Raw genomic sequence first — 23,551 nt, forward strand, 5'->3', positions numbered from 1 at the left:
GAGGGCGCAATTCTTATCCGATTGGAATGAAATTTTGCATGAGGTGTTTTATCACGACTTCCAACAACTGTGATGAGTATGGTTTAAATCGGTCCATAACTTGATATAGCTGCCATATAAACCGATCTGGGATCTTGACTTCTTGAGCCTCTAGAGGGCGCAATTATTATCCGATTTGGCTGAAATTTTGCATGAGGTGTTTTATTATGACTTTCAACAACTGTGATGAGTATGGTTTAAATCGGTCCAGAACCTGATATAGCTGCCATATAAACCGATCTGGGATATTGACTTCTTGAGCCTCTAGAGGGCGCAATTATTATCCGATTTGGCTGAAATTTAGCATGAGGTGTTTTATTATCACTTTCAACAACTGTGATGGGTATGGTTTAAATCGGTCCAGAACCTGATATAGCTGCCATGTAAACCGATCTTGGGTTTTGACTTCTTGAGCCTCTACAGGGAGCAATTTCCATCCGATTTGGCGGAAATATAGCATGACGTGTTTTGTTATGACTTGCTTCAACTGTATTAAGAATGGTTCAAATCGGTCCATAACCTAATATAGCTGCCATATAAACCGATCTGAGATCTTGACTTCTTGAGCCTCTAAAGGGCGCAACTATTATCCGATTTAGCTGAAATTTTGTACAATGGCTTCTCTTATGACCTTTAACATACGTGTCGAAAATGACATAAATCGCTTTATAGCCTAATGCAGCTCTCCTATAAACCGATCGCAATTCTTACTAGATTTGGCTGAAATTTTACATAATGACTTCTACTATGGTCTCCAATATTCACTTCAATTATGGTCCGAAATGAACCATAACTTGATATTGTTCCAATTACCTAGCAATTCTTTTCTTTTATTCTTTTTTTGCCTGAAAAGAGATACCGTGGCAAAAGCTCGACATATGCGATCCATGGTGGAGGGTATATAAGATTCGGCCCGGCCGAATTTAGCACGCTTTTACTTGTTTTTATATATTTTGAAATTGCAAAAATTCTGCTGAAAACCAATTTTTTATGCAGTCTTAAGGAGTTTAAAATAGAGCACAGTCTTTAAGTCGGGGAACAAAATTTTCCCGCCATTAGTTTCTTTCTTGGAATTTCGATTTATTTATGTCCTCCTTTTCAAAATTGACGGATATCAATTTTGCTTTTTTTTTTTTTTGAATACGTTTCCTCGAACACATTTCACTCAGCTATTTAGTTTGACCCATTTTCCTTTATCCTATTCAGCTGCCAGGAATAAATTTTATTCATACATTTTAAAGACAGCTGTTAGAACTTTCATTTTTGCTGTTATTTATTTTCCAAGAAAACTACGAAAGTGAACGACAACAATCAAGCAACAAAGAAAGGAAAAGCTCAACACCGACACAGTGGGGCAACGACATAGGCATCATTAATAATTGATGTGCCTTTTTTTGTGTGTAAAGAGCCTTGTGCATGAACTAAAGAAATCAGCAGAGGAACAATTGTGGGTCCTTCTGGATTACCAAGAAAAACAAAGGCAGCAGCGTTGTTTTAACTTTTATCAACTGTTTATCTATGTTTGGCCTTCTTTTGCCAAAAAAATAATAAAAGTCTCTGTTAAAGATAAAACAAAAGTTCGTCGGTATGATGAAAATGGCTCACTTTGGTAATTCCTTAACTGCAGCACACTACTTCAGATGTATCGATACCTTTGCTGTTGTTGTTGAACAAATTCGGTCTACATTATTTATGGGTAGGGGGGAAGAGATTGGTTGGTTGGTTGGTAAACTCAATACATACCTTGTTGTCCTTTTGCCATGAACATGTGCCCCGTTTATCGATAACTTTGCACGTTAATAGAGCGTCCTGACCCGGATTCACTTCAGAGTACTTGGGCTGTTCGGCGAATCTTTGAAAGCAATGGATTCCTGGAAATGCAATACAAAAACAACACAACGTTATTTCAAAAGTGGGACATAAAGGTAGAAACAAACGACGACGAGACAAAGGACAATGCGGTGCAGTGTTGTTAACATACCACCGCCCTTGTTGTTGTCTACATAATTAAAAAGTAGTTATTTTACGCTTCTTCTTATTCTCGGTATATTTTTTTTTTCTTAATTTTTTATGGTTACCAGGAATATTTATTTCATTTAAATTGCTACGTGGGCATGTTGAAAGAGAAAAAACTTGGGCTTCCAAAGGGAGGCATTACATTGTAGCAGCAATTCATTTTTAATTAAATTATCATCGTTTTTATATCATTGGGAGGAGTTTTTGCACGCGAATGTCTTTGGGCAAGAGGCAACACGTTATTAATTTAAAGACAATAAATATAACAGCCAAATATTTATTTATCTTTATTTCTTTCATATCTTAACTTTGGCGCAAGGAGCACTGAGAATTTGGGTTTCAATTAAGGTGTATTTGATTTTTAATATTTTACTAAATTTCAGAGGCTTGAAAATTCAATGCAGAAGACAGATTTTAGAAAAATTGTGGATGGCAAAACGATGCATGAGGTGTCTATGGTTAGCCGTTTGGGGTTTGTAAATAATATTATAACTAGACCTCATTCATAGAATAAAGGAAAATTCGATTTTTTTTTTTTTTGGCCATGGTTTTAGAAACGACAAACAAATCAAGTAAAAACATCAGTCCAGGACCGACTGCCTCATGTATATGGAGGGCATTCTCCAAAAAAGCCAATATAAACAAGTAAGAGCGTCGTAAGTTCGGCCGGGCCGAATCTTATATACCCTCCAACATGGATCGCATCTTTCGAGTTTTTTGCCCAATACCACTTTTTAGGCAAACAAAGAATATTGAATAAGAACTGTTATGCCATTAAAGCTATACCAAGTTATAGTCCGATTCGGACCATAAATGAATGCAGAACATTGTAGAACTCATAACTGCGCCTTGTAGGGCCTCAAGAAGCAAACCCGGAAGATAGGTTTATATGGGAGCTGTATCAAGCTATTGATCGATTCAGACCATATTCGACACGTATGCTCATGAGAGAAGCCGTTGTACAAAATTTCTGCCAAATCGGATGAGAATTGCGCCCTCTAGAGGCTCAAGAAGTCAAGATCCCAGATCGGTTTATATGGCAGCTATATCAGGTTATATACCGATTTGCGACATACTTAGCACAGTTATTGGAAGTCATAACAAAAAACCACGTGAAAAATGTCAGTCAAATCGGATAAGAATTGCGCCCTCTAGAGGGTAGAGAAGTCAAAACCCAAGATCGGTTAATATGGCAGCTATATCAGGTTATGAACCGATTTGAACCATACTTGGCACAGTTGTTAAAAGTCATAGCAAAACTCGTCATGCAAAATTTCATTCCAATCGGATAAGGATTGCGACTCCTAGAGATTCAAGAAGTCAAGACCCAAGATCGGTTTATATGGCAGCTATATTAGGTTATGGACCAATTTGAACCATACTTGGCACAGTTGTTGGATATTATAACAAAACACATCGTGCAAAATTTCATTCCAATCGGATGAGAATTGCGCTCTCTAGAGGGTCAAGAAGTCAAAACCCAAGATCGGTTAATATGGCAGCTATATCAAAACATGGACCGATATAGCCCATTTACATTACCAACCGACCTATACTAACAAGAAGTATTTGTGCAAAATTTCAAGCGGCTAGCTTTACTCCTTCGAAAGTTAGCGTGCTTTCGACAGACGGACGGATGGACAGACGGACGGACAGACCGACAGACGGACGGACAGACGGACGGACATGACTAGATCGACTTAAAATACTTTGACGTTCAAGAATATATTGGGTTGCCCAAAAAGTAATTGCGGACTTTTCATATAGTCGGCGTTGACAAATTTTTTCACAGCTTGTGACTCTGTAATTGCATTCTTTCTCTGTCACTTATCAGCTGTTACTTTTAGCTTGCTTCAGAAAAAAAGTGTAAAAAAGTATATTTGATTAAAGTTCATTCTAAGTTTTATTAAAAATGCATTTACTCTCTTTTAAAAAATCCGCAATTACTTTTTGGGCAACCCAATATATACTTAATGGGGTCTCAGACGCATATCTCGAGGTGTTAGAAACAGAATGACGAAATTAGTATACCCCCATCCTATGGTGGAGGGTATAACAAGTAAAAAGGCATTAAGTTCGGCCGGCCGAACTTTGGATACACACCATTTCGGGTATATATGTTAACTCCATCTCGTCACAATCCGAATAAAATTGGATAACTTAAGCACACAAATTCAGCACGGACATGGAGTATTAGACCACTCAATGTTACTATTCAAATTTGTAGAACAAAATATTGGTCTTTTTGGCAGATTTATCCAATTATAAACCGATCTGAACCATATAAAGGTCGGATATCGTGAGGCTCAGAAAAACTCACTGTTTCGAATTTCAACGAAATCGGGTAATAAATAAAGTTTTTATGGGTTTCACTCCGCTTATCGGCAGATCGGTCTATATGGCAGCTATATCTAAATATAGTCCGATCAGAACTATATTTAGGTCGGCTGTTGGGAGGTCTTAACCTACACACTGTTTCAAATTTTAGCGAAATCGGCAAAAAATTTAAGCTTCTATGGGCTTCAGACCCTTTATCGGAAAATCGGTCTTTATGTCAGCCATATCTAAATATAGTCCGAACTGAACCATATCTGGGTCGGCTGTCAGGAGGCTAAAAATAACTCACTGTTTTAAATTCTAGCTAAATCGGTTAAAAAATAAAGCTTTTATGGGTTTCACTCCCCTTATCGTCAGATCGGTCTATATGGCAGCTATATCTAAACAAAGTCCGATCAGAACCAAATTTATGTCGGCTGTTGGGAGGTCTTAACCTCCCCTTAACCTCACTGTTTCAAATTTTAGCGAAATCGGGTGATAAATAAAGCTTTTATTGGCTTCGGACCCTTTATCGGAAGATCGGTCTATATGGCAGCTATATCTAAATATAGTCTGATCTGAACCATATTTAAGTCAGATGTCAGGAGGCTTAAAATAACCAACTGTTTTAAATTTTAGCGAAATCATTTAATAAATAAAGCTTTTATGGGCTTCAGACCCTTTATCAGAAGATCGGTCTATATGGTAGCTATATCTAAATATATTCCGATCTGAATCATATTTGGGTCGAGTGTCAGGAGGCTAAAATTACTCACTTTTCCAAATTTCAGCAAAATCGGATGAAAAATTAAGTTTTAATGGGCATTAGACCTTTTATCGGAAAATCGGTCTATATGGCAGCTATATCCAAATATGGTCCGATCTGGCCCGTTCAAGAACTTTACCAGCATGCATCAAAAAGACGTATATGTGCCAAATTTCAATATCTCAATCTTTAAAGGCTCTAGAGTGATTACAACAGACGGACGGACAGACACACGGACATAATTCAATCGTCTTAGGATTTTATGACGATTCGAAATATATATACTTTGTAGGGTAGGAAATTGATATTTCGATGTGTTGCAATCGGAATGACTAAATGGATATACCCCCTATCCTACGGTGGTGGGTTTAAAAAGTATTAATAATTTTTTATGAAATTTCAGCCAAATTGGGTAACAGGCTCAAGAAGTCATATCGGGAGGTCGGTATAACACTTTGCACAGTTTTTGGAAGTAATACCCCAATGACATGTGCAAAATTTCAATCACGTTTGATAGGAATTGCGAATTTTGCCCATGAACTTTCCACCAAGGAACAGGGGCAAACTTCTCACATACCTATGAGCGCAGTCCGATTCAAGTATAAGCTCTATGATAATGGGCCTCCTTTTTATAGCCGAGTCCGAACGGCGTGCCGCAGAGCGACACCTCTTTGAAGAGGAGTTTTACATAACATACTACCTCACAAATGTTGCAAGCATTAGGCGGGGAAAAGCACCGCAAAAAATTTTTTCTGATGGCCTCCCCTGGATTCGAACCCAAGCGTTTAGCGTCATAGGCAGACATTCTAACCCCTGCGCTACGGTGGCCCCCACACTTAGAAGAAGTATTTATGGAAAATTCCAAGGGCCTAGCTTTACCCCTTTGAAAGTTAACGTTCTTTCGAGAGACAGACTGATGGACAGATGGACATGGCTAGATCGACTTAAAATGTCATATACTGTATGGGGTCTTAGATGAATATTTCAAGGTGTTACAAACGGAATAACGAAATCAGTATACCCCTATCCCATGATGGAGGGTATAAGAAAGAAAATAATGAGCATAGGTCCCCTTTTTGGCCATAGGCATGTTCGAAGATGGGTCATATCGGACTATGACTAAATAAAGCCTTCATATAGACCGATTCCCCTATAAAAGGTTTAGGATCTAGGATTTCGCCGAAATTTGGCACATTGAGTTATCTTAGAAGCCTCGATATCCGCACCGATTATGGTTTAGATCAGACAATATCTAGACCCCATAAAAACCGATCTCCCGATTTAAGGTCTAAACCTTATAGAAGCCGCCTTTTTACCCGATTTCGCTTACACTAACACAGTGAGTTGTCTTAAGATCCTCGATATCTGCCTGGATCGGATAATGTCTTTTCTTTTCTATACACTTAAAGAAGACTTTAAAGTTAACCGTAGGCGTGATGAATACAAACAGACGACATCCCCTCCGTCTCGTGGCGTTTAGAATAAAAAGTTACTGCTACATAACACACACTCTGCCAAATCTTGCCTTAGTCCATTTTTAAACAACCGATGCCTTTTGGCAAATAACTTTTGTGTAGAATACTTTTTACTTTATCCAGACCTCATTCATAAATAACAAAATTTAATTTGAAAGCAACCTGTCGCCCGGTCCTTAAATCCATATCTGTACTAAATTTTCCCTACTAATTATAATTTGAGTGAATCTAGCCCACCTTTGTAGACTGAATGTAGAAAATTACCTCTCCGTGACTAATTATAGTAATGCCACTTGATTGTTTTTTAATTACTTCCACAAAAATTATTTCACTTCATTTCACCGAACCTCCTTTAGACCCTTACGCAGCAAGCACCAAAGGAAAGCACTGACTGCCTTCTGGCTGACGGTTGGGCACCAATCTAGCACTTGCTTGCGAATCAAGCGCATAGAAAAAAAGTTATCTGCTGTTATAGCCAAAGAGTTTTGCCATCATATATTTTGCCTTTACCTTTCGACCCGCAACACCCACCTTACCCGCAACATCAGGTTTTTAGAGTCATTAGAAGAATCACTCACGTGCTCTTTGGCCTTTATATATATTTTTTTCCATTGTACGCATTTTCTAGTTGCTTTTGAATTTTATGTTGGTTTTTTTCCCCCTTTCATGATTTTGTTTTTAATTCTTTGGCTTAATTAAAGCAATGAAATAAAAATAATCAAGAGTAGAAAAAACGTAACACAAATAAAAGGAGAGAAAATAATGGAACGTGGTGCTGAAAAAGGTAACTTTAACGAAACTAGTTAACTTATTTTTATAGGTTGCCATGGAGAATGGCAGAGCCATGGAAATGTGATACCCCTCGAAATATGCAACAATTAACAGACTCCCAATTGGGGACAAATTTCATCAGAACCACGTAGAAGTGTAAAAATCTTTCACTATCCTCAATAAATGTGTGTGTATGTGGTACACACATTCGTATAGAGTGAGCAGAGTGACACATATCCTTGCGCCCATTTACATATGTATGTACAGGGGACAAAAATACGAAGGTGTAACAAAGATTTAGTAACATTTTGGTAAAAATTTCGTAATAATTATTATATGCATATGAAGGTTCGTCTAGAAGGAATAATAGAAAGAAATTCATTTAAAGGTAGAGTAGGAATCTTACAACAAAATATTGATTCAAGTCTTAGGGCTACCTGACTACAAATCCGAGCACCTAGACCGTTCAAGACTATATGGGACTTAAATGAAAGATAGAGCAAGATACGAATAGGATATTTAACATATCCTCCAAGTCTCAAGGAAGCCGCCACAACTCCAAGAAGCCCAAAAGGAAAAGTAGTCTAGCCTTAAAATCTTCCAAAACGCCCATATAAACCTATGGAAGCAATATGGAACTCAAATGAAAGGTATTTGTGGGCAGAATTCGAATAGGGTATACAAATTTGCAGACAAGTCTCAGGTGGTGTACACCCAGAAATAGTCCTTAAACGGAAAAGTGGTGCGAGCAAGGGGGGGGACTCAAATAACAGCTGTTTGAGAATAGAATGCAAATATCGGCCTCGTTTCCAAAAAAACCTTCCCTGCTTTAAAAACTGCAAATTTGCCCACAGACAGGGGCAAACTTTTCGAATATCAATGTGTGCTGCCCGATTTTATGTTTTTTTATACCCTCCCCCATAGAATGGGAGTATACTAATTTCGTCATTCTGTTTGTGACACCACACAAAATGCGTCTAAGAACCCATAAAGTATATATATTCATGATCGTCATGGTATTTAAGTTAATCCAGCCATCTCCTTCCGTCCCTCCTTCCGTCCCTCCGTCCGTCCCTCCGTCCATCCCTCCGTCCGTCCCTCCTTCCGTCCCTCCGTCCGTCCCTCCTTCCGTCCCTTCGTCCGTCCCTCCGTCCGTCCCTCCGTCCGTCCCTCCGTCCGTCCCTCCGTCCGTCCCTCCGTCCGTCCCTCCGTCCGTCCCTCCTTCCGTCCCTCCGTCCGTGTGTCTGTCGAAAGCACGCTAACATTCAAAGGAGTAAAGCTAGCCGCTTGAAATTTTTCACATATACCTCTTATTAGCGTAGGTCGGTTGGGATTGTAAATGGGTCAAATTCATGTCCATGTTTTGATATAGCTGCTATATAAACCGATCTTGGGTTTTGTCTTCTTGAGCTTCTATAGGGCGTAATTCCAATCCGATTTGGCTGAAATTTGGCAGGTAGTGTTTTGGTAACACTTCCAACAATTGTGCTAAGTATGATTTAAACCGGTTCATAATCTGGTACAGCTGCCATATAAACCGATCTCCCGATTAGACTTCTTGAACTTCTAGAGAGCGCAATTCCTATCCCATTTGGATGACATTTTGCCCATATCGTTTTTGTATGACTTTATAAATATATTATAAACCGATCTCCCGATTAGACTTCTTGAGCTTCTAGAGGGCGCAATTTTTATCAGAATTGACTGAAATTTTGCACGTGGTGTTTTGGTATTACTTCCGGCAACTGCGCTTAGTATGGTCAAAATCAGTCCATAACTCCACATAGCCGCCATATAAACCGATCTCCCGATCAGACTTCTGGAGCTTCTAAAGGGCACAATTCTTATCCGATTTGAATGAAATTTCGCTAACAAGAGTGTAAGTAAGGTTCAAATCGGTCAATAACCTGATATAGCTGCCATATAAACCGATCTTGAATCTTGACTTCTTAAGCCACTAGAGGGCGCAATTCTTATCCGATTTGAATGCACGAAGTATTTTGTTATAATAGCCAACAACTGTGCCAAGTATGATTCAAATCGGTCCATAACCTGATATAGTTATCATATATAAACCGATCTGGGGACTTGACTTCTTGATCTTCTAGAGGGCGCAATTCTTATCCGATCGGAATGAAATTTTGCATGACGTATTTTATTATGACTTTCAACAACTGTGGCAAATAAGGTTCAAATCGGTTCATAACCTGATATAGCTGCTATATAAAACGATCTGGGATCTTGACTTCTTGAGCCTCTAGAGGTCGCAATTATTATCCCATTTGCCTGAAATTTTGTACGACGGATCCTCTCATTACCATCAACATACACGTTTATTATGGTTTGATTCGGTCTATAGCCTGATACAGCTCCCATATAAATTGATCTCTCTATTTTGATCTCTCTTGAGCCCCCAAAGGGCGCAATTCTTGTTCGAATTGGCTGACATTTTACACAGGCCTCCAACATATAATTTAATTGTGGTCCGAACCGGTCCGGAAAATGATCGAACTATTTTCGTCCTATTAGTCTATCAGCCTTTATGCTGAAAACTCTAGAGAGGTTGATAGAAATATAACATAGGGCAAAGATCCCTGGAGATTGCCTGTCTCGACAAAAGCAAGCATATAGTAAGGGCAAGCCCACTGAAACAGCTCTTCACGACCTAGTCGGTGACTTCGAAGGCTCTCTCGCTGTCAAAGAATACACAATGGTGGCATTTCTTAACATTGTGGGTATTTCCAGTAGTGTAAAACCAACGTCAGCCATGAAGGAGCTAGAGTTTTTGGGCATCAGCCCTACCGTAAGAAAGTTTATTAATAACTCACTTACTAAGAGATGCATTGCAAGAGGTTTTGGTTCTGTAGATCTAAAAAGATGGTTCAGCAGAGGAACACCTCAAGGAGGTCTACTGTTCTATTTTGGAGCATGACCATTAACAGTATAATATTGACTTTGGAAGAAAGAGGTGTACAAATGGTAACGTTTGCTGATGACTTGGCAATTGCGGTTAGGGGAAGTTTGCCAGCACTCTTAGAGATATGCTTCAGGAAGCTTTACGTGCGACAGCGAAGTGGGCTACCGAAAGTGTTCTAGGTGTTAATCCATACAAGACATGAGTAGTTCTTTTCAGCAGGAGATACATGTTGCCTATAGTAGCACCTGTCTCCTTGAGAGGAGAGAATATTCCATTTACAGAAAACTCAACCAAATTTGTTATTCAGAACAGCAAAAATGTTTGCTAAAACAGCAGAGGGGCTGTATTAGCAAACAGATGCTGCTGTATTAGAAAACATTTCGATGAGCTAAATCAGCAAATAAAATCTGCTGTTTTAAGTGCAAAAATCTGCTGAAAAATATGAATGCTATTTTTTGTTTACCTGTTACTTTTTTTAATTACTTTGCTCATTTTTATACCCTCCACCATAGGATGGGGGTATACTCATCATTCACCTAGGCGCTTTACTCCTTCGAGTAGCTCGGTTGGGATTATAAATCGGCCAAATCGGTCTATGTTTTGATATACCTGCTATAAAAACCGGTCTTAGGACTTGACTTCTTGAGCCTCTAGAAGGCGCAGTTCTTTTGCACGTGGTGTTTTGGTATCACATTTACTTTTGTAATTTTATTTTTTCTTCTCTCTTCTTCATCCCCTTCATAATTAAGCAGCAGTCATTTTCCGCAAACGACAGACTTTTCAGCACTAAGCCTACTGCTTTGAAATTGCAGAACTACTGCTATAATAGCAGCAAAATAAACTACTAATATTCAGCAGACAGTGTTTGCTATTTGCAGCAAACTTATTTCTATGAGTGCGGATGTTTTGCTGGACAGGAAATTGAACTTCAAATCCAACATTTTGGAAAGGGCAAGAAAGGCAACTCTTGCCCTATACACCTGCAAGATGGGGGTTTAGACCCCGCGTCATGCACTGAGTATATACTGCAATTGTCAGACCTACAATGCTATATGGTGTTGTGGCCTGTTGGATGGCGCTTCAAAAGTCCACCCATAGTTCAATACTTAGTCGGATGCAAAGGATGGCTTGTTTGTACATCATAGCCGCACTGAGGATGATTCCATATGGACAAAAAAAATTATAATTGAGAATTTGGCTAGACAAATTACTGGGTCCTCTACTGTGAGGCTAAGGGAGCTTTCTCTTTAATCATACTACGCCAACGGACTCTGTGTTATCCTAAATACAATGCCCGATATTCCAGGCAGTGTGAATTACACCCTACCTGAGCCGCTTTTTCATAAAAAGTCCTGTACCACTATTCCTAATTGAACTTCAAATCCAACATTTTGGAAAGGGCAAGAAAGGCAACTCTTGCCCTATACACCTGCAAGATGGGGGTTTAGACCCCGCGTCATGCACTGAGTATATACTGCAATTGTCAGACCTACAATGCTATATGGTGTTGTGGCCTGTTGGATGGCGCTTCAAAAGTCCACCCACAGTTCAATACTTAGTCGGATGCAAAGGATGGCTTGTTTGTACATCATAGCCGCACTGAGGATGATTCCATATGGGCAAAAAAAATTATAATTGAGAATTTGGCTAGACAAATTACTGGGTCCTCTACTGTGAGGCTAAGGGAGCTTTCTCTTTAATCATACTACGCCAACGGACTCTGTGTTATCCTAAATACAATGCCCGATATTCCAGGCAGTGTGAATTACACCCTACCTGAGCCGCTTTTTCATAAAAAGTCCTGTACCACTATTCCTAATAGAACCGATTGGAAATACGATATCCCTAGTAATAGAAATTAAATAGACTTCTATACGGAGGTTCCAAACTAGACTCCCAGGTGGGTTTTGGGGTGTACTCTAAAAATCTTAAATTGGTCATATTGAAAAGGTTACTCACCACTGCAGTGTGTATCAAGTGGATATCCTTGCAATTAAGGAAGTGGTGGAATGGCTGTGATATGATGTCATTATGACGATTGGCATAAATATCTTCTCAGGCAGTCAGGCAGCCATTAAATCCCTGAGGGAACGTATTTGTGAACACAAAAACCACGCTCGACTGTCACAGTTCAGCCATCTCTCAACGAGATGGCTGAACTGTTCAAAATTCACCTGTTCTTGGTGCCGGACCACAGAGATATCCCAGGGAATTGTAAAGCGGACGAGCTTGCGAGACTTGAGACTAGGAACAACCTTACACATTTTGATAAAAGTTGTGAGCATTCCAAAATTATGTGGCCTGGTCTAGACTTGAAGAGGTCTATCGCTTTTCTGTCACTGTCTAGAACAGACGTATCAGTCATTATATCCGTCATTACAGGTCACTATCTGATCGGAAAACATGTTGACAGACTGAAGGTTGCCAGCAAGGACTTTCGTCGAAGCTGTGAGGATGTCGAGGAAGAAGTGTCCCACACTGGCCGTCAGAAGGAGTTCCACTTTAGGTTCTCATTTCTTTGAGAACTTGTCTGATTTAGCGGGTGTGAACATTGCAACATTTGCAACATTGCAAGTTATTGAGCTTTTTAAAGCGGTCTGGATGGTTCAAAGGTAGAACTAGAAGGCATCTTCCTTCTTATGTTACTGTGGTATCACAATGGAGGAAAATGTCTAAGTGAGTCTGAACGACTTATTCTGACTTTCTGGTTCGATTTGGGCATGTCCCTCTGTCTATCTGTCGATGAATTCTTGTACAAGTGAACAAGTCTTGCTGTCATTTTTTCTAAACTACACCTCCCCATCATTAGCATACTTCACACAATCATGGCTTTAACCAACCCAAAAAGAGGCAGTGTCCTCATACCAAACTTGCTTTCGAAAAACATTGTTGTCGCGGAAAAAAGAGGTTTTTTTCTAGCCAAGCGGTGAAGAGGAAAAACGAAGTACAAGTGGCAACAGCCATTAACTTCTCTGGAAAAACACAAACGAAAGATGAGCATAAAATGAGAGCAAACAAATGGGAAAATTTTCACTGGAAACTGGGAAAACAACAAACAAACAAATGTTGCTACGCGTGTTGTAATGCAAGCATAAATTTAACTTTGTTTATGTCCTTACACGACAAAAACAAAAACCCATATAACTTGAGAGCGCGAAAAGGAATGAAATTAAAAACTCCAAAAAGTGTTGAAGCCAGAACCCAACAGACTAGGCCTTTCAAACCAAGGCCCATTATTCTTATATCGAAAAAGTGTGTTCAACGATGAGGCTACTTTCTGGTTAAATGGGTACAGAAACAAACAAAACTGCAAAATTGGCCCACCTTCGTCTTCCTATACCTGTTCATGAGGAAGACGAAGGTGGGCCAATTTAACGCACCACGTTTCCTCATTAAGGCGATTTCGATATCTGACAAGGTCAAATACTTAGGTGTGATCTTGGACAGGAAACTGAATTGGAAGTGTCACATTCAGGAGCGTACTGAGAAGGCTCACGCATGTTGGGCGCTATGTAGACGGGCTGTAGGCTCGAAATGGGGCCTGAATCCTAGGATAGTCCACTGGCTCTACAGGAGCGTGATTGGACCAATCCTTACCTACGCCGCAATAGTTTGGTGGACTGCTATGGAGAAAAAGTGCAACACAAGGACCATACAACAGGGTTAAAGAAAATGTTGTCTTGGCATAGGCGAAGCGATGAGAACCACGCCCACTAGGGCACTGGAGACCATTCTAGATATCCGACCCATTGGCATACAGATTAAGTGTGAGGCAGCCACTGCTACTATGAGACTTAAGGCGATGGGAGAATGGATTGAGGATGGGAGCAGCTCATACCATCGCGGAATAATCGAGGCAACGATAGGAAACCTGGAAGGAAGGGAAGAGGATTCCGATCGGATACCTGAAATGAACCTTGAAGTTGAGTGCGAGGCATTGTTGCCATCGGCACAGTCTTGGATTGATGGAACCCTAGTGTTGCCATCTGGAAGATCATGTTACATGGATGTATCAAAGCTCTCTAGCAGAGTGGGCCTGGGGGTTTACATTGAGAACCCAGGGACTGAGATCTGTTTTAGACTGCCTACCCATAATACGGTCCCGCAGGCGGAGATCCAGGCGATCACGGAATGTGTGAAGTGGTGTGGTACTAACGCGAGTACGTCGAGTCGGAACATCTCTACCGACAATAAAATTGCCATAAGAGCAATAACAACCAGGACGGTAAGGTCACGAACAGTCTTGTAGTGTAAGAAGGAGATTAACGCCTTCTCTGAGGATGGCAAAATCCGCATCGTTTGTGTGCCAGGCCATAATGGAGTAAGGGGAAATGAAAGGGCAGACGATTTGGCGATGAAGGCCAGAGGACTGCCGTCAATAAAAATGGTTAAGCCTTTTGGATCGACGAAGTCCGAGTTAAAGGAGTGGCCGACAAGTGCGCATGCAACATTGAGGAACAGCGAAACGGTCGGTAGGACGGCGAAAATCCTATTGGGAGATCCATATCGTGAGAAGACGAGGCTATTACTGATAGGAAGCAAGAAGTAGGTCAGTATAGCTGTTGGTATCATAACGGGACACACAGGACTACGAGCTCACTAATGTAAAATCGGTGTGGCAAGTGATAGCATTTGTCAATGTCCGGCTTTTGCGTCCAACAGATACCGGCACTAAGGTGGTGACACAATACCAGACATGAACCAACTGAGGGGAGTGGTAGTGAAAACAATTAAGGATTTTGTAAGTAGGACGGAATTCGTGACTTACAATTTTCTTTTTAGAGGTTCCTTTTTAGTTTTTAGAGAGCACAACAAGCCGATTACTGGCTTAGGTGTATGTCCATAGCGACATGGGGCGGATTAATATCTGCACCCTTTTTTCAACCTAACTTATCCTAACCTAACCTTTTCAAAGAAATTAGAAACTAAAGTAGAACTCCATCTGACTGCTAGAGCGGAACATACACAGACAAGGTCTTCTATAGTCTCTTCTTCATCGATATCCTCACACCCTCGGCAAAAGTCGTTGCTGGCAACCTTCAGTCTGTCAGCATGTTTTCCGATCAGACAGTGACCTGTCCGACTGACATAATGACTGAGACGTCTGTTCTAGCCAGTGACAGAAAAGCAGTAGACCTCCTAAAGTCTAGACCAGGCCACATAGTTTTGGCATGCTCACAACTTTTATCAAAAAGCGGCTCAGGCAGGGAGTTATTCGTACTGCCTGGATCTTCGGACATTGTATCAATGATAACACATTGTCCATAGCTGCAACATAACCAAAGAGGAAGCTCCCTTAGCCTCACAGTCGTGGTCGCAGCAATTTGCCTCGCCACAATGTCTAGAGGCATAAGGTGTGCCATTAAATTCAGTGCATCAGATGTTGTCGTCTTCAGTGCGGCTGTGATGCACAAACAAGCCATCCTTTTGGATCCCGTTGAATATTGAACAGTAGGTGGACTTTTGAAGGGCTGTCCACCAGATCACAACACCATTTAAAGTATACACCCAATGCATGACACGCGGTGTAAACCCCTAACATTTACCAATGGCTCTCTTGCAGGTGTATACGGAAATAGTTGCCGTGGAGAGAGTTGTATGTTAAACTCGCTTTGCAAGGCCTTCAAAAATCTTGTTTCTATACCCGTAAGCTGGCTGTTCACCTTACAAGCACACATTGCTGTCAATGGTCTTTAGTCTTTTTTCCATCCTTACAACAGAGGTGCAGTACTGTATAAATGATTGCATGAACGTACCAATGTTGAAGTGAATGGATGATTGCTTTGCATTATAGGCCAACGAAACCAAATGCAGGACAAAAACAAAAACAACGTTGTAAATTTAACAGTAACTATGAATTCCAACACCAACGTCAAATAACCAAGCCGCCATCATACAAGAGCTGTTATAGCAACGGCATATATTTCCGTTTGAAAGCCATGAAAGAGAGCGAAAGGATACAATTTATGCGGCATGTTGACGAGTTTGCAGTTAATTTGTTTATATCATTGTACAGTGGAAAGAAGCCTAATGAAACTTCCTCTTAATGAGAATTTTAAATTCAATACCACATCATGGTCAAATGCAAAATGGTATAATCCAACTTATTCCATTTGGCTGTGGGTCGAAATTTTTACAAAATGTTATTATGGTTGTCGAAGACGAGAATTCATTCCGTTTATATTTTTGGAACCCTTTCTGCTTGTCAGTGCGGGACACACACACAGAAGATGTTCTGTAGCATCATCTTCCTTAACGTCCTCACAGCTTCTGGAGAAGCCGTAACTTGTAACCTTCAGCTTGTCAGCATGTTTTCCTATTAGACAGTGACCAGTCATGACGGACACAATGATTGAGACGTCTGTTCTAGCCAGCAACAACAAAGCGGTACATCTCTTCCAGTTTAGATGGGACCACATAACTGTGAAGTGTTCACAACCCCCACTTTGTCTCCATTTGTCATTTGTTGCCCTTCGGGTCTGATTCTGAAGACATAGCTTACATGTCGTTAAAGGCATGCCCACAGATTCTAGTTCCCCTGGGTTGTGTAAGGTAGCTCCAGTATAGATGGGGTTACATAACTGTAAAGTGTTCACAACCCCCACTTTGTTTCCATTTGTCATTCGTTGTCCTTCGGGTCTGATCCTGAAGAGATAGCTTACATGTCGTTTGAAGCATACCCACAGATTCTATTGTAGTTCCCCTGGGTTGTGTAAGGTAGGTCATAGTCTCTCAAGCTCGTCTGCTCTACAACTACCTGGGATATTCACCCAAACAGGTGAACATATCTGCCATGTCGATGCAAGTTTTGCGACAGTCGAGGGCGGTTAGTGAATTCAGAAATGCGTTCTCCAGGGTTTTAACGGCTGTCTGAGAAGATATGTATGCCAGTTGTGTTATGATGTTACATCTTTGCCATTCCACCACTTATTTAATTGCAAGTATCACCGATTAATACACACTGCAGTGGTCGGGTAACCCTCTCGATAAGACCAGTTCTAGTTCCACAGAGTATACCCCAAATCCCTCCAGGTCGTCTAGAATCATCCGTATAAAAGTTTATGTAACTACTACTACAAGGCAGATTGTAGTCTCAATCGGTGCTATCAGGAGTAGTGAGAGCGGCTCAGGCAATGTGCAATCCACACTGCCTGGAACATAGGGCATTGTGTCAAGGATAACACAGTGTCCGTAGCATGACCCAAGCGAAGGCTCCCTTAGCCTCATAGCAATGGTCACTGCAATATGTCTAGCCACAATGTCGAGAGACATTAGGTGTAGCATTAAGTTCAGTGCATCAGATGGTGTTGTACTCAGTGCGGCGGTGATGCATAAACAAGTCATCCTTTGGATCCGGCTGAGTATTAAACAGTAGGCTGACTTTTGAAGTGCCGCCCACCAGATCGAAACATCCTTTATTATTATTAGGTAGGATAATTGTAACGTAAGCCCAGTGCATGACACGCGGTTTAAACCTCCAACTTTTGCCAATGACGCTCTGGCTGGTATAAAGGGCAAGAGTTGCCTTTCTTTCCCTTGCCAAAATGTTGGATTTTAAGTTCAATTTCCTGTCCAGCAAACCACACAGGCATTTTGCGCCTTTAGCAAATGGAACAAGGAGACATATGCCACTATGGGTAACTTGTATATCCTGCTGACAACTTTCGTCTTAGACGGATTTACGTCTAGATCACTTTCGGTTGCCCACTTTGCTTTCGTACGTAAGACTTTCTGAACAATATTGAAGGGGCTTTTAAAAATGTTCGTCTGCAATCCGGGGCGGCTCTGAGAAATGCGGGTGTGGAGAATGGTCCTGGGTGGATAGTGAGTATGCTTATGCATAGGGTAATCACGGCCAGCATCGGGGTCACTTCTGTGGAGATGAATGCGACCAGGGGCACGCCAGTGTTGGGTTATTTCTCCATTGCTTTGCATTGTGTGGAAGCTTTAGACCCTAGGGGTCAAGGTAGGCTGAGGACCTAGTTATTCTGGCCAACGAGAACTTCCTGGATAGCCTGGGGGGTTTTGCAAACGGTTTCTTGGGCTGATAGTAGGTTGAATTGGGGCTTGATTAAATAGTCTGGGATAATGAAGGCTTTCGATGCTCTCTATTTGTACCAGCAGCTCGTTAGCTGTAGATGGGGTGTGTGGCCTAGATTGAGGCTCTGGTGGTATGGCCGGTTCTGACTTTTGATGGATGCCGCGTCTAGTGGCAGGTGACCTGGATAGGGTGAATAGGGTGGCTTTGCGATTTATAAGTGGGGCTATAAGAACTATTGCGACCAGGTCCTTGGAAAAGTTGCTACGTATACAGCCGATTGTCCTATACATCAAGGACTCGACCGAGAGGACACTGGTTAGGATGTCATAAATTGGTCAGCTTCGGAGTTTGCCGGCCAGACATACAGGTAAACACGACGGAGCCATGGCTGACCGGCAGACAGACGTTTTGCATGTGCGGGAACTGGATAGGGTGAATAGGGTGACTTTGCGATTTATAAGCGGGGCTATGAGAACTACTGCGATCAGGTCCTTGGAAGTGTGGCTAGGTCTGCTGATTGACCTATACATCAGGGAATCGGCCGGGAGGACACTGGTTAGGCTGTCACAAATTGGTCAGCTTCAGTCACAAATTGGTTTGCCGACCAGTCATACAGGTATACCCGACGGAGCCATAGCTGACCGGCAGACTGACTACCCGACGAGAGTGGATATTGTGGAAAGCAGGTTGCATTTGCTTATACCTACTTTCGCGAAGTGGTAGAAAGAGAGGGTCTGGTTTGGAGATTTCTATATCTTTACAGATGGATCGAAGATGGAGAGGGCAACCGATTGTGGTATATACGGCGCGGAACTATGACTGAATATTTTTCATGGGATGATGGACCATGGCAGTACCTTCCATGCGGAGGTCTTTGCGATTACCATGGCTAGTGATGTCAAGGACCGGTCGAAAATTTGCATATTTAGCAATAGCCAGGCAGCGCTTAAGGCTCTTATGGGTGCGAGCATAGGATCTAAAGCGCTGTATCAATGTTGTCACTCTCTGGAGCAACTACACAGGCACCACAAGGTGACCCTGTGTTGCGTCCCTGGTCACAAGGATATGATAAGCAACGAGAAGGCGGATTTGCTTGCGAGAGAGGGTGCAAATCTTCCCAACATCTCAATAGCGGGGGAGGGTGAATCCCCCACCCACACATATTTATTATGGGCTCCGGCTGCTTTATAAGGAAACGTGGTCCAGCAGATGGCATGCAACAGCAGGTTGTGAGCATACGACGAAAGCTCGAGCCGTACACTGATAGAACAGTACCTAGTCAATACCACCTGGTAGTACTTTATTCGCGTCATTGGCAAAGATTTTTAATACCATTTGGCATCAATTCAATACCTTGTTTTAAGGATATTCTACATCAAAAACGTGATAGTCTTTTGTGTGAAAAACGATGCTGTATTGGTTTTTTCATTTGAAAACCACTTTTGGGTATCAATGGAAATGGAATAAATTGCTGAATACAAAGAATTGAGGTTGGGCACGGTGCAACATTACTTTTTGTTATTATTTACATAAATAAACGAAATAAAATTATTTTTATTTTCCAAGTTTTTTGCCTGTTAGGGCGAAGATCATTAAGTTTTAAAATTTTTGTTTGTTTCTCTTTCGAGACAAGCTCAATGAAAGGAGATTGCAAATGGAACAAGTAAAAGCGTGCTAAGTTCGGCCGGGCCGAATCTTACATACCCTCCACCATGGATCGCATTTGCCGAGTTCTTCTCCCGGCATCTCTTCTTAGGCAAAAAAGGATTTAAGAAAAGATTTGCTCTGCTATTATTATATTATTATATGTTGGAGACCTGTGTAAAATGTCGGATGCCAATCGGATAAGAATTGCGCACTCTAGAGGCTCAAGAAGTCAAGATCCCAGATCGGTTTATATGGCAGCTATATCAGGTTATGGACCGATTTGAACCATACTTGACACAGTTGTTGGATATCATAACAAAATTGATAGTCTCAAGCTGGGCAATATCCTGTAGTAATTCAAAAAGATTTTGAGACCATCACCAAGGTCCTATCAATCCACAGTGCATTGTGTGATATGCGTGTTAATTTCACTTTTTTTAAGAGTTCAGTTTTTGCATGTAGAATCTGTTGCCTTGTTGAGTTTTAATCGGGTTTTGTACAATTCACCCCTCGTAATCGCTTTTACGCACGTTTCCTATTTTTATTGGTTCCAACGCTTTTGAAAAAAAAAAAAAATATACGTCAAATTGCTTGTTTTCTGGCCCTGTTATTGCGCTGCCATCACTGTTGCTGCATGGTTAGTTGGTTGCTTGGTTATGGCATGGAGTTACACACAAATTGCTATCCCTTCATGTGGTTAATGCCAACTATAAATTGTTGTAATTAAATAAAACTCTATTTTAACATTTAATTTAAATTTACTTTTAATTAATGTCCATTGGCCAATCGTATTATAAGCAGATATATGACATTGCATGCTTCCTTTCATTCCATTGCAAGGGTTATTTAATATCTATTTTGCTTTAATTAGGTGTCACATTTAACGAAATGTAATTAGCATGGAGCACAAATTGCGATCAACATCGCATTCAATGCATTAGAATAACTATTTATGAAAGTAACCATAGATCGGATTGTAACAACAATATCCCGGTGAAAGAAGGTACTCAAACATCTTCACCGATGGTTCCAAATTGGAAGAAAATAGTTTGGGGTAAATTTCAAAGTACTAGGACAGGGCATATCGACAAGGTTCTTCAAGACTGTACTTTCAGTTGATAAAGTGCTGGATGTAGTGTCTTAACAACAGTTAGCACAAACACTCTCTTAGTCTGCTAAGCTGACAATAAATCTATGGACAATGTATATGTATGTATATTGGAGGCCATCGTAGTGCAGAGGTTAGCATGTCCGCCTATGACGTTGTACGTCTGGGTTCGAATTCTGGCGTGACCGTTCAGGTTTTCTCCTCCTAATGATGGCAACATTTGTGAGGTACTATGCCACGTAAAACTTCTCTCCAAAGAGGTGTCGCACGCTGTCCGGACTCGGCTATAAAAAGAAGGCCCCTTATCAATGAGCTTTAACTTGAATCGGAGTGCACTCATTGATATGTGAGAAGTTTGCCCCCATTCCTTAATGGAGTGTTCATGGGCAAAATTTGCACTTGCATGTATTGGGTTGCCCAAAAAGTAATTGCGGATTTTTTAAAAGAAAGTAAATGCATTTTTAGTGAATCTTAGAATGAACTTTAATCAAATATACTTTTTTTACACTTTTTTTCTAAAGCAAGCTAAAAGTAACAGCTGATAACTGACAGAAGAAAGAATGCAATTACAGAGTCACAAGCTGTGTAAAAAATTTGTCAACGCCGACTATATGAAAAATCCGCAATTACTTTTTGGACAACCCAATATATCTAGACTTCGACTGTTGCCTATCTCTCAATGAGATAACTGAACTGTTTAAATATAGATGAGTATTCTGGGTACGGGTCGCTAAGATATAGCTCGAAATTAAAAAGCAGGCGTACTTCCAAGATTAGGCAAAATTTTATGCACCTGTCTTTATACGCCAAGCTCAATTTGTAAAAGGTGTTTTTATAACCTCCACCATAGGATGGGGGTATCCTAATTTCGTCATTCTGTTTGCAACACCTCGAAATTTGCGTCTGAGACCCCATATAGCCATGATCTAGCCATGTCCGTCCGTCCGTCCGTCTGTTAGTCCGTCCGTCCGTCTGTCTGTCAAAAGCACGCTAACTTTCGAAGGGGTAAAGCTATCCGTTTGAAAATTTGCACAAATACTTCTTATTAGTGTTGGTCGGTTGGGATTATAAATGAGCCATATCGGTCAATAACCTGATATAGCTGCCATATAAACCGATCTTGGGTCTTGACTTCTTGAGCCTCTGGAGTGCGCAATTCTTATCCCATTGGAATAAAATTTTGCACGTCGCGTTTTGTTATGATAGCCAACAACTCTGCCAAGTATGGTTCAAATCGGCCCATAACCTGATATAGCTGCCATATAAACCGATCTTGGGTCTTGACTTCTTGAGCCTCTGGAGTGCGCAATTCTTATCCCATTGGTATGAAATTTCGCACTACGAGTTTTCTTATGACATCCAACAACTGGGCCAAGTATGGTTCAAATCGGTCCATAACCTGATATAGCTGCCATATAAACCGATCTTGCGACTTGACGGTCGGTCGATAACCTGATATACCTGTCATATAAACAGATCGGGGGATTTGACTTCCTGGGCCTCTAGAGGGCGCAAATCTTATCCGATTGGAGTGAAATTTTGCACGACGTGTTTCGCTATGACTTCTAATAACTGTGCAAAGTTAGGTTCAAATCGGTCTATTACCTGATATAGCTGCCATATACACCGATCTTGGGTCTTGACTTCTGAGTCTCTAGAGGGCGCAATTCTTATCCGATTTTAATGAAATTGTGCACGACGTGTTTTGTTATGATATCCAATAACTGTGCTAAGTAAGGTTCAAATCGGTCCAATGCCTGATATAGATGCTATATAAATCGAACTTGGGTCTTGAGCCTCTAGAGGCCGCAATTCTTATCCGATTTGAATGAAATTTTGCACGACGTGTTTTCTTATGACATCCAACAACTGTGCCAAGTATGGTTGAAATCGGTTCATAACCTGATTTAGCTGTGATATAAACCGATCTGGGGACTTGACTTTCTTACCTTCTAGAAGGCGCAATTCCTATGCGATTTGGCTGAAATTATGCATGACGTTTTTTATTATGACTTTCAGCATATGTGCCAAATAAGGTTCAAATCGGTTCATAACCTGATATAGCTACCATATAAACCGATTTGGCATCTTGACTTCTTGAGCCATTCGAGGTCACAATTGAGCGCTGACACCTCGATCTACACAGATACCTCCAAGATGGAGTCAGAGACTGGATTGAGGGTCTGCTCTGATGCACTCAATATCAGTATGTCTATGAGACTGCCGGACGAGTGTATTGGAGATCTACTCTGATGCACTCAATATCAGTATGTCTCTGAGACTGAGACCAAGAGTCCCTGGATAGGCTCCGGGCCCACGAGATGAATGGAGGGCGAATGCTGTGCTTGAGGAGGATGAGACCTCAACCTTCACAGATGCCTCCAAGATTCAGGGACTGAATTGGGGGTCTACTCTGATACACTCATTATCAGTATGTCTCTGAGACTGCCGGACG

At 41.0% G+C, this 23,551-nt stretch overlaps 1 protein-coding gene across 1 annotated transcript in view; it reads right to left on the reverse strand.

The window, feature by feature from the left end:
• Positions 1–23,551, reverse strand: part of LOC106086113 (irregular chiasm C-roughest protein) — a 1,171,308-nt gene that overhangs the window by 337,184 nt on the left and 810,573 nt on the right. Inside the window, exon 5 of the mRNA XM_059363383.1 lies at positions 1,783–1,910. Coding sequence (XP_059219366.1) covers positions 1,783–1,910 — 128 coding nt within the window. The remainder of the gene's footprint in view (positions 1–1,782; positions 1,911–23,551) is intronic.

Source organism: Stomoxys calcitrans, chromosome 2 (assembly GCF_963082655.1).
Source record: "Stomoxys calcitrans chromosome 2, idStoCalc2.1, whole genome shotgun sequence".
Taxonomy (NCBI): Eukaryota; Metazoa; Arthropoda; class Insecta; order Diptera; family Muscidae; genus Stomoxys; species Stomoxys calcitrans.